At 36.5% G+C, this 12814-nt stretch overlaps 1 protein-coding gene across 4 annotated transcripts in view; it reads right to left on the bottom strand.

The window, feature by feature from the left end:
• RB1CC1 (RB1 inducible coiled-coil 1) overlaps positions 1-12814 on the bottom strand; it is an 83558-nt gene that overhangs the window by 47498 nt on the left and 23246 nt on the right. For all 4 annotated transcript variants that reach the window (XM_076329715.1, XM_076329719.1, XM_076329717.1 and 1 more), the window contains exons 6-7: positions 5452-5654; positions 3890-4325 (exon numbers count right to left, since the gene is read on the bottom strand). In XM_076329715.1, the coding sequence (XP_076185830.1) occupies positions 3890-4325; positions 5452-5654 (639 nt within the window). The remainder of the gene's footprint in view (positions 1-3889; positions 4326-5451; positions 5655-12814) is intronic.

Below are 12814 nucleotides of genomic sequence, written 5' to 3'. Positions count from 1 at the left end.
TTCCTTAGTTCTAAAAACAACATAGGTAATTACAACAGCTTATGTAGGACAGAGTTTAGTCTAAACCTGGAATATATTAGTTAGGAACACAGTAAGAGTCACATTAGGTGTTAGCAGAACATGAACAAATTTGCCCAAATTTATCCAAAATGGTTATGGTATGCCATCTATTATATGAGAATCTAGTGAAAAGGACACTATCCTGTGAGGTCATACAAGGTATCACAAACACTGACTTCTTCCATCAACATGTAGGGTTTATGCCACTTACACAGCACACAAATTAACCCTCAAAAAAGAAGCCACTTATATGACTCCATATTAACATAAATAAAAGTACTATTTTCCCCTCAATCTATTATTTAACTGTATAAAAGCTTTCACACACAGCACTTTTTTATTCTGGAAACACTCCTCTGGGGTATAGAGAGAGGCATCTGAAGAGGAAAAGCATTACAAATTAAGGAGCAGCTACACAGAATAGGTCTTTCATTCGCTTCAAACAAACAAAAAAACCAACCAAACAAACAAACAAGACCACAAGGGGAAGTACTAAAAACTGGTAATTAGCCCAGAACTTTTCATAATAAATAATTAAGGCTATTATTAATGTGACAAAATACATCGAAGTTCTCTGAAAACAGCAAAGGCTAATTTTTAGCATGTTATGAATGGTCTTATGAACCTTGGTCCTTCTCAAGAGAGTTGTGCATCTTCAAGAACCAGTAATAAAAATAATCTCTGAGATTAAACCAGATTGTTTTTATAGGATCATCTTCATTGCCATACCATTCAGGATTACTCCCCTGTGGCATACAGAATTACTCCACTGCAGCATCCAGAACGGTTTCTTAACAGACAAAATACTAAAGAACAATATGGTAGGTTTTTTTTTCCTTTTTACCTTCATAAACTAATCATGTTTTATCTCTTTTTACAAAGAATGCCTATTCCTCTCATTCCACCCTGTTATTTCCTCTATTCTTTTTATCCCATCTTTGACCTAATTGCATGTGTAGCACTCAGCTCTACTTTCACTGGTAGATAATACTGCTCTCCTCATCTTTAAGAGTCTCTTCCTTTTCTAGCCTTTTATTTAAGCAGCTATGACAGCACTTAACAGAAACATCTGGTTAGCTCCTACTTAGCCACTGCTTTTACCGCAGCCTAGGTTTCTGTAATTAGAAGCGTCATTTTGTAGAAACACCTAGAGCCTAGAAGAACCAGATACCTAGCAGTGCTCTCTGCAACACACCAGTTCTGCCAAGACTACCAGTATCAAAGTTATAAAGCTCATACTCTGATGATTTACACTTTCATGAAAATCTTACTTGAATTCAGAGTTTCAAATAAGAATTGCAATCACAAACCATTTGCATGGTTCATATTTCCAAGAAGGAAAGGGCATGGGGAGAATGCAGGAAAAACAATTAAAAAAAGTTAGTGCCATTTTATTCTAGCTTGCTATGTTAAAGTGGAATCTCAAGTAAATATTAAAAGAACAACTGTATTGCAAGATATTTATGTAGTATTTTCTTTTCCTTTTCAACTACAGGCCAATTCTGTTTTCAAACTAATTCTAAATCAATGGTAGGCAAAGATTCAACCCCTTGTCTGTGCTGCTATCGAGATAGAGCAAATTAATGTTTTCCTAAGGAAAACTAGGAACTACTGCATTACTTCAAAGCTTTGGGTTTTTTGTGAACCAAAACAGATCAAGATTGATCAATCACAGTTGGTCTGCCGGTGGCCAGAATAGTCTAAAACGTTTTCCCTACCTGCCAATTCTACTTATACCAAGAAAACAAAAAGAAACTTCATTTTTGCAGGAGCAATCACATTTTTTCCCTACAAAAATCAGCTTAAGTTACAAAACAATTACAATAGCTGAAACAAAGGAATTCTGACTAGTCTTAGATAAAGCAAGGACAGAAAAGCACACAGTTACAAGATAGCCTCTCTAAAACATGTGATATATGTCAGATAAGACTGTAAGCTGATCAAAAAAGGTTACAATAAGTATTTAATTAAAGTGGTGATTTTTTTCATTTTTGTATCTTTAGTATCACTAATTTATTTGGAAGCAACTGTTTAATGTCTGTCTCTTAAAATATTGGTTTTTAAGAGACACTGCATTTGTGTCCTGTTAATATTATGTACAACGTGAATTTATTCTCTTGCAACAGAACTACTGGGTTTTGCTACTCTTGTTTTAAACTAGTAGAAAGTACCTTGTAGCATTACTGAACGAACAGGACAGAGGATTGTCTCAGACTTCAGCAATTAGGAAGTCTTTCACAAACAAAGTTGAATATTGTTTTTGCTAAAGAAAAAACTTGTAAAGTCCAATCCTTCTCTTAGTCTTTTCTGTACTACTAAGATTTAGACAGCTCAAAATCTTAAGCAGCCCTTAATATTAAGCCCAATTCTCCAACTACTTTCAAGACAGAACTGAAAAATCAATTTACAGAATTGACCACATCATAACGTTCCCTACAACAGATGGGGTTTAGACATCACTGAAACAGTCTTCCAGTCCTACCATAAGGAGGAAATAAAGTGTCAAAGACAATAGAAATTGTTTTCTTTGTTCAAGGTATATTGAGTTGTAATAGTATAAAATTATATAGATGCATATAGATATGTGTCCTGGTTTCGGCAGGGATAGAGTTAATTTCCTTCCTAGTAGCTGGTACAGTGTTTTGGATTTAGGATGAGAACAAAGTTGATAAAGCACGGATGTTTCAGTTGTTGCCAGGTAATGCTTACACTAGCCAAGGACTTTTTAGTTTTCCATGCTCTACCAACTGAGAAGGCTGGAGGTGCACAAGAAGCTGGGAGGGGGCACAGCCAAACTGGCCAAAGGGACATTCCATACCATGTGACGTCATGCTCAGTACATAAACTGGGGAAAGCTGGCCGGGGGGGCCGCTGCTCGGGGACTGGCTGGGCATCGGTTGGCAGGTGGCGAGCAATTGTACTGTGCATCACTTGCTTTGTGTATTATTATCATATTATTATTATTATCATTTTATTTCAATTATTAAACTGTTTTTATCTCAACCCACGAGTTTTTCTCACTTGTGCTCTTCCAATTCTCTCCCCCATCCCACTGGGTGGGGGGGAGTGAGCAAGCAGCTGTGTGGTGCTCAGTTGCCAACTGAGGTTAAACCACGACAATATGCAAACAAGGCTAGACAATGTAAGAGATATAAGCTACAGTGAAAGCAAAGAAAGAAGAAAAACCTTTTGCCTAGAGATTTCAAAAGGTTATAATGCTTACTGGTTAAAACAATCATTTGGAAAGTAAAGAAAGTGAGCAATGTTTCATTCTACCAGCAGCAGAAATACAAACTGACAGGTTTTGATATTGATACTTCTGAGCGTATCTGTATCAGCTAAGAAAGAATGCATATATACAGTATGTAAATTTATCACAATTAACCACATGAATTTGTCCTATATTTTAATAAAAGCTTCAGTATTTTTAACACAAAGAGCATCAACTTTGTCCAGGAAAATCCTTACTTTCATTGTAAGCATAGTATCTTATGAAAAAGGCAAAGAAAGAATGGAAGTCACTTTGCTTATATGCTACAAGAAGCTATTGGCTTTCCAACAGGAATGGCTATTTGAGAAACAAGCAAGATAACAAGTATTCACTGTGAAATTACATACGATTTCCTAAAGGTCAAATTCTTAACACACAAGAACTCTCAAAATACTTCCCCCCCCCGCCCCCAGTCTCTGCTTTGGTCTCCATTCAGAAAGTTATCTGAGAAACGACGAGTTACAAGAAGCTGAGTCACTTCAAAAGCACTGGCATCTGGAAAATGAACAGCAACATTCAATGCGATATAATTTGATTTTTAAAAAATTGTTAACTTACCCTGCTCATAGAATCAAAACATTTTCTGACGAGCGATTCAACATCATTAGGCCTATCTTGAACATTTATCCAGTCTAACAAAGACACATTGAAGGAAGGCTGATCATCGTCTTTCAATTCTACTGATGTTTCATCGTCCTGGACAGTAGCATTTTGACCAGATTCCTTATTATCTTTTACATTTTCAGGATCCGTGCCTTCCAAAGCTGAATGTTCAACTGACTTGCAAAATGAGGCTAACATTGATTTATTGTTCACTTTAGATGTATCAGAATAAAGCACCAGTTCAGCGGATTTCCCATCCTCAGTTTCTTCACTTTCTGCCCCTCCATGCTCAGCTGAAGAATCCAGTCTTCCTAAACACTCTCTGTAACTATGTCTCGTGAGGCACTCCAGCAGTGGTATCTTGGCCATGATAGAAACAGCAGAACCCAAGCTTTTTTAGAAAAGGGTGAAAAGAAAAAAAATCAGTATCTAGAAGCCAATGTGACATAAACACAGATACAAACCACCCATAATATAAAGTACTATTTGTTTCAGAATTGGAGCAGATTTCAAAATTAATTTGGTAACTACCCTTTCAAAATACTGTGTTCAGTATCAATATCATGAGAGGACAGCTAAAGAAGTTACAATTTTTATTCTTTTCCACTGCTGAATATGAACTCTTCTAAACTTCCAAGTGCTTATGTTTATAATGCAATTAAAAAAAAGGACAGTTTGATAAACTGTGACATGCCTTTTTTTTTTTTTTTTTTTTTTAAAACATGCAGGTGGGACTTCTATGTTTCCAATCTGCATGGATACCAATGCTTATTAGCAAAGATTGAGTGTCCTCTGGCCAACTACTTTTGCGGAGCTTGAATAGTTTCTATATATTTGGTAAAAGCTATGAAGTTCAACTTTTTTATTTTTTTTTAAAGCAAAACATATTTATGCTTTATTTCTTTAAGTATCCAACATCCACTTACATTCTGTTAGGCACAGCACTCGCAGAAATACCACAATACTGTAATGTCCAGAAAGATTTCAAAGATTTTCCTTGAAGTAACATCCAGAGTGTGCAGGATACAAGTATACACACACACACACACTCAAAGGTATGCATATACACCCAAAGTTTGGGTTATGACTTCATACTTTCAACATAGATCATCATTCTTAGTATCTGCCCAAGTGTATTAAAAAGCAATTAATTCAAAAGTGAAAATATGTATTTAAAAATGTTCATTAATGTCTAAATTTATTATCTAGCTATTTCTAGTGCACATTTGGAAGGACTCCAGCTCTTAAACAGCTGTTCATTAACGATCTTCCATATATATATATATATATACTTCCTGTATAATTCAATACAGGTTTTGTGTGCTGATGAATACAAGGAAAAAAGTGTCAGTTAAAAAATGACTAGCATAGAACAGAAGGAATATTCTCCTTAACACATAATCAAACAAATACATGCTTGATTAACTAGAATGAGCACCAGACACAGAACACTCAAAAAATAAGTTTAAAATACAGCAACTTTGGAGTTTGAGGCTGAAGTTTAATGGCAAACCTACTGTGTAAGTTTCAACTTGATATCATCTATGGACTGTAAATAGCTTGAATATACATTTTCAAACTTGAAAAGTAGCTTTTGGTAAGAGTATGTACAATCTTCCAAGTTGGCCATTATGGCAGCCCAGCCTTGATGCTGAAGATGTTCATCATGTACAAGACCTTCACAAAAGGAGCAAAGCTTCTTGGCAACCTCATACATTTCCTGAAAAAAAAAAAAATTAAAAAAAATCCAAAAAAGTGGAAATCACTTCAGGTTATTACTGTGGTAACTATATAAAACATTAAAGTGAGACATAACATAAAAGTGTTAAATTTAGATAGCTAAAAAGTTGTACACCTTAAAACTTCATCAAAAATAACAAAACTTCCTTTATTCTTAAATAAAAAAAATAGATAAAAAAATGCATAGATGATTTACTGAGAAATATCTTCAAAACAGGCAGGTGAAAGTTGCAGTTCCAAAAAACCTTATAAAATTAATTAAATGCTGCTAATATAAAATATTCAGTACACACATACATGAATAATAATGCTTGTACTAATCTGATAGAAGGAGCTGGCCAACAAGGTCCATTAAGGAGAAAACTATCGATGAGCCAAGCAGAAGCTCAGAACAAGACAACGAATTGCAGGATCAGTCAGCAGAAGCGCAGGTGCATCAGATGCAAGAAGAGATGCATGAGGAAAACAGCAGAGCAGATAATTAATTGAAGTCTTCCATTGATTAATAAACCAGATGCTACATGATGAAAAGCAGTGCAGAGTGTCCACAAAACTCTAAAACGCACCCTGAAACTTGGTATATGCAAACCAACATGGAAGCTTTTTTGGTAAAGAACTGGATGACACAGAAGCATTTTACTGCCATAAGAAGGTGAGAATTTAATTACCACCTGACTTGGCAGAGTTAAAACAGAGACCTACATATGGCAAGTACCATATCTTACTAAAAGTGCACTAACAGCAATGCCTATTGTATTTAATTCCAAAGTTTTAACTACTAGTAGAAGAGTAACTATTGTAAGTTTACCAATTTAAGAAAAGAGACTGTCCCCCTCAAAGTGCATACTACTCAAATACCAAAATGAGAAAGTAAAACAAAAGTCATACAATAAATTCTTCAGCTCAATACTTTATCAATAACATACTACATGGAAAATATTCTCCTGAGCATACTTGTATGTTGGGTTTTAATATCTACCTACCCTCTAAGAAAGAAAACCTTTACTTCTTGCAGGTTGAGCATACTGTTAAATTAGGACTGAACACGTAACTGTCCTCTGCTATAGTACATGTGAGAAAACCATACATGGCGAAACAAGTTATACAAATACAGTGAGAAAGCAGTGTTAAAAACCTAACACATCAATATATTTCGGAATGCATTTGCTGCTGAACACAGGGTTAGCAGCACATATGCATACACAAAAAAAATTTAGAGCCCAACAACACTTATCTTCCCAAAATAAACCACAAAACTGCAGAGCATTTTATCCAAACATTTCAGAATTAATATTGACAAAACCTGAAAGTTACAAATACCCTCCCCTTTTCTTAAAAGTCCAAGCCTTGTCTCAAGCAGCATGACAAAACTCCACTGTCCTTCAAATCACTGGTACCTAAGCTATCAGATGAACAATGAATATACAAACATACATACAACTCCATGGAAATCAAAAGCTATTACAAATTTCTATCACTTCCTAGTAAAGATGCTATTTGTCATCTTGTTTTCCGAACTTTGATCACTTTCTGTGCACATGAGAATAAGGATTTCCGGTTTAAAAAGAACAGGGTTTTTTATTTGCTGCATGAGTTCTCACTTCCTAAGTCAAAATCAACCGATAACACAACTGGGACGACATCCAGATAGTGCTGAAATCTGCAAGTCATTTTCTTCAGAGTATCTCCAGTTCGTCTATACAATTTAAATTCACATAAGCTGACTAATGCAATATTGACAACTTGAACATTTTTTTATTATTTTCTTAAATTCACTTTGTATACAAGTTACTCAAAGGCAAATTCCATAGCATATAAAAAAAACCAGAATTACTGCTTCCTCAATTATCCTATTAAGAACCAAAAGAACAGGCTGTTTTACCCTAAGGTATACTAAAAAATACATCAAAAATATGAAACTGAAAAGGTCACTGAATGTCCCCATCGTGTTCTAATGTATGTCCTGGGAATGTACACAAGCATTTTACTTTCAACTCACAAACACTATTCTCTTCCCAAAGTCAGCCTTCCTCCAAACTACTGGCAATAATTCCAGATGTGAGAGCATATGCAGAACCACAGTAGTCTGAAGACTAAAACAATATAAGCCATCTACAAAATCAAAACTGATCATGAAGTCTTTTTATGCAGTTCCTTCAAGTGAGTATCACAGTTTACTAGGGAAAGTAAAGACTGGACTTCTCCCACCTTCAAACAAAAATGTTTCTTTAAAAGCCCTGGGTAGAAGCTTTTGTTAGCTCTATTTTCCTTTGGACAAACTCACTTAGCATGGCACAGCTCAACTGTGTAATAATGAAATGTATACACTAGGCTTGATATGACCAGACTTTCTGCCCTGAGACATACTCATAACTAGCGGCCAGTGTTTGCTTTTTTTAGCTAGATCTATTTATTGTGTTCACAATGGAAGTCAAAAGTTACAAGTTAGTGTTGTCCTATGAAGCTCTATTATATGTCATTCCTGATGCTCTCTTGAGAACCTAAGTGTTGTCAATTTAAGATTTTAGTTTTAACAAATGTTAAAACATTTTGTTAAAAACCAAGATGTTTGTTTCCTCAGCAAAACACTTTCAAACACAAAACAGAAGACAAGTTACCAAATTTTAGCAGGAAAAAAAAAAAATCGTTACAATTGAGATCGCTTGTTACACTATTGATGACCAGCACTGACACTCTGTACCTAGGAGTCTAACCTGTGGCGATTTACCCGAATTTAACCAAAGCAGAAGTTTGTGTCCCAGCAGTCTGACTCCTAGAAAAGTAAGAGTAAACAACAGTATGTCCCAGAGTGGCAAATTAATATTTCTTTATTTTTTAGAAACCATGTAACAGAAGGGCATTCTAATAAGTGTCAGGATCTGTCATATAACAGAGACTTGCCCAAAGGAACTGTTATATAAAAATAAAAATACCCCAATGCCATCTAAGATTTCAACCAGGTATTCATTGTCAGATGAGCTGCAGCTCCTTGTATACACAGGAGATATGGATGTTAAAACAAAAAAATCCCATTATGAAAGCAATCATAAACATGATACTGAGAGACAAAAGATTTTTTCTGAACTATTTCGAGCTCAAACTGAACCAACATTGAGCTCAAAACTCATTAGCCTGAAAACATAGCTAAGTTTCCTTCAAATAACATGTTTTCAAAGTTACCTGTAAGCTAATACACTACAAGTCAAATTGTACAACTAAACAGACACATGACTGTTTCAGGGCACATATACAAGATATTACAACAGCATTCCATATTATCATCCTCCCAAACTTATTTTTACTTGTGTATCCCAAGTGCCAAAGACATTCTCTGAGTGGTGGGGGGCAAGCAGTAGAATTCTGTCTGCATGGATGAACCTGAATGCAATTCGAGTCTGCAGGAACCTAGTACTGCTTTTGATGCTGGTTTCTTAGGCAATATCATGAAATAAGCTCATGTCACACCCCACCTGCGGGAAGGGGAGAGTGACTAAGATCCGCAAATCCCCTCGGTGTGGATTAAGGTGAAATAGCACTCAAGGTCCAAAAAACAAACTCCAACTTTAATGGCACAAACACTTCTATAAGCATCAACCCTCTATGTCTTAATATATATCACAAGCTAAGCGGCTTTGTGGTGAGTTGAGGTAGGCCTTGTATTACTTAACAACATCAAAAACGGAGAGCAAGAAGGAGAAGGAAAAAGAGAGAGAGCTGAGCAGCAGGAAAGAAGTAGAGAGAGACAGACAAAGAAATCACCAGTCCTGGATCCAGCGTCGGACCTGCCAACGGGGGCGGGTCGGTGCGGAGAGAGAGTGCCCCCGGGGGCTCACGTGCGCCCCTATTTATTGGCTCCAGCCCAAGGTTTCTAGAGTCTTCTCTCACCCCAGCTCCAGGAGTGGTTGAGACATCAGTCAGTCAAGGAGAGTGACACCGGGCCCCTCCCCGTGGCTGGCTTCTGGAGCTTTCCCTGGGGCATTGTCTGTGCTTACAGCACAGACACGTGGGCCTCGTCCCTTACAGCTCATTATGTTCAAATAGTAAAGAATATTACTCTGAATTCAGGGGGTCCAAGTAGATGGTTCTAATAAAGTTCAAACCACACGGAGTAACTATTTTTCCACCTATCAGAACTGTTTCAGTCTTAGACTACACTAAGCAGATACCAGTGCAGGGAACAAGAACACCATGTTAAACCATTATTTTATTTTTTAATGCTGCATGGAGGGGTCAAGAAGACACTGTTTCAGTCAATCCTATAACCCTGCTTTCAAAACGTGAAGGTGTGCAGCAAGAAAATGAAGTGGTGAAGCTTTTTGCTTCCTTTGGAGTATCTATGTAGCTTAAAAATAGTTAAGAAATTAGAAACTACACAGATGTATCTTTCTTATCATTCCATCACTACCAAAATACATCTTCAAGTGTTTTGGCTTGTTCTTCCTACCATCTCCACAGACAACATTTCTGGGGAGACCTCCTCAGGCTACTTTAGAAGGATCAAGACCGATCTATTTCACATAACCAGTACGTCTGTATGCAGAAAAGAATTAAGCAGCTCTCTGCTAAATGAATAAAGCCTAAAAAATGAATTATGTCAGGCATCTAAATAAAGGCCTGCAATCCAACATATGTTTTAACACTTCTCAGTAAAGTTGCCAGCTCCAGCACAGAAAATGAAGCCTGCCTAACAACAGGCTTGCTTTTGTGATTGATTTTTCACGGATCCACTCAAGGGTAATTGGCAGACACCCAATGGTTCACAAAGCATAAAAATTAACTTCAGTTGCCTTGTAGAGCTACATCCATCTTACTCAGCTATACCAGCATACTTAGAACACTGACAGCTTCACCATACCACTGGAATGTGGACCTCAAGAAGCACCACTACCAGTACAAGACTAGACAAACCCAGGCTAATCTCAACATGCTGTTATGTTGAAGAGTAAATAAAGGCATCTTGACTTCCTAATTTGTCAAGAAATTCACAGGCCCTCCAGAAAGATTTTTATCTTTGGCTGGGTGCTTTATCAGAATGTTTACTTGAATTATTTCCTTCGTTCACTGTAACTTAAATTTAGGTGATTCTTCTGATGATAGTTACTTCCATTTAGTAGATTTCAACCAAAATCAGTAGAAGCAACAAAGTACGTTTTATCTAAAACAGAAATTAACTGGTAAAGCGTTTCCCATCAATTTCAAGACTTCATCTTTGCATCCTACTGTCGCAATTCTGCTCTTCTGAATGAAAAAAATCCAGGGAAGGTCTGTTTGTCTTAAGTGGTCTTTGGACTTACCTCTAAAGAACAAAAGTTCTCAGGAAATGCAGGGTTCTTTCCATTCTCTACAACCCTGTGGTAAAAGGAAACAAGTCACCAAAGTCCTCTATTGCCATATGTCTGAAATCCTGTTAAAAAGGACTCCTTATAGGTTTCAGTCACCCTAAAAAAAAAATCAACCTCAGGCCAACAAAAAAGATACTTGAAACTGAAATTACACATGCCTATACACTATAACAGCAGATAAATGCTTCCACAAAAGGTAACCGTTATCTTGCTTACCAAAATCAGTAACCAAGACCATTATCCCTAATCCATGCACCTCCAACTCAGTAAAGCTACTAGATTAACCATTTCAAGATTCCAGCTTTTAAAACCTGTAATTGGAACAGTTAATGTCACTGTGAGGGAGACTGATATTTCAAGGCAATTTCTCTCCTTTCATTAGACATCTGATTATTCCATTCTCCTTTAATATTGGTCATTTTTGGTGACTGCATCCTTTGGACATTCGTCCACACAGTTCAGGACTTATTACATACTCATAAAGTATTTATTTCATCAGCATAATACAGAACAAGTTATTCTGTAGGTTGTAGCTTAATGGCTTTTTCTTCGGTACTGTTTTTCACCAGCTCTTGGCTCTGACATTAAAAGCAGGCTAGGAGAAGTCAAATGACAGAATTTACCACCAAAATAAAAAATATTGAGAAGCTGACATAAAGCACCACAGCCAGGGAATCAAACCATGGTACAAGGTAAGTGGTAACTTCTACTAGCTTGATTCCAAGCCACCCAAGTCTTTTTCCTCTGGTGAATTTTCTAAAAGCTTGATCTAACAGTTCTGGTTACAAAGGCCAACCAAAACAAATGCTGTATCTTCTAGTACACCTTAGGGTAAACTAAAACCTACTCCGTTTTAACCCCACCCAGCTCAATTACTTTAAAAGATTGAGACTGATTGCTAATCCAAGTTACAAAGAACTCTGGACTTCTGTAGAGGAGCCAGAAGCATGTCTGGCTATTAGACTAATAATTTAGGAAAAAAAAAAAAAAAATAGTATTAATTTAGCTACACAATTGTTACAAACATTACAATGCCTTAAAGAACATTAAAATTTTAAGGTAACTCTTTTTCAGAGTGTCTCAAAACAGCTTTCTAGTAGAAGTAAAAGAGCATTTCTCTAAATAGTAGATACACAGCTTTCAGGAAGCATGACTAAACTTCTTGGCTTAAGTATTACAAAGCGTTTGGAACTAAACCAAGAATGATCTAGGTACTGTAACTACAGCCATGGTTTTAGGCAACCAAATGAAATAACCACACAGTTTCTCACCCCTGTTCCCATTTCTTAAAGAAAAACCAACCGCAATTGACAGTTTGATGATGACAGCAACAGTATCACATGAAATGTGAAACATATCCACTAACAAAAAGTTGAAGTTTCCAATATCCTTCTTCTGGCATAAATAACATAGGAACTTCAGTTAGATCACTAAAAAAAAAAAAAAAATCCTTTTCTAAAAGCTAAGCTACTGGAAATTATTTAAGCAGTAGTGTTAAAAGACCACAAGATTAGACAAAATTCACATAATATAGTTTATTGCACAATGTGCTGTGTAGAGAACAGCTTGTCTCCTCCTAAGCTGGTGTGTACGTTAACTTTTTGCAAACACTCTGTGCACCTAATTGTCCATATACTGCAGCTCAAGGCCAAAACTGCTGAACTGGAAGAAAGGTGGGAAACCAGGCTAGCTGTAACCCTTCAGGAACAGACATCTCAAAGGTAAGTTTTTAGTCAAAAGGAGACTAGGATTCTGGGACATAAAATGAAAATAGGCTTAGAAAGTTGCTTTAACTGAG

The sequence above is a fragment of the Aptenodytes patagonicus genome, chromosome 2 (assembly GCF_965638725.1).
Source record: "Aptenodytes patagonicus chromosome 2, bAptPat1.pri.cur, whole genome shotgun sequence".
Lineage (NCBI taxonomy): Eukaryota > Metazoa > Chordata > Aves > Sphenisciformes > Spheniscidae > Aptenodytes > Aptenodytes patagonicus.
The sequence above is the reverse complement of the archived record's forward strand: the minus strand, read 5'-3'. Positions and strand labels throughout refer to the sequence as shown.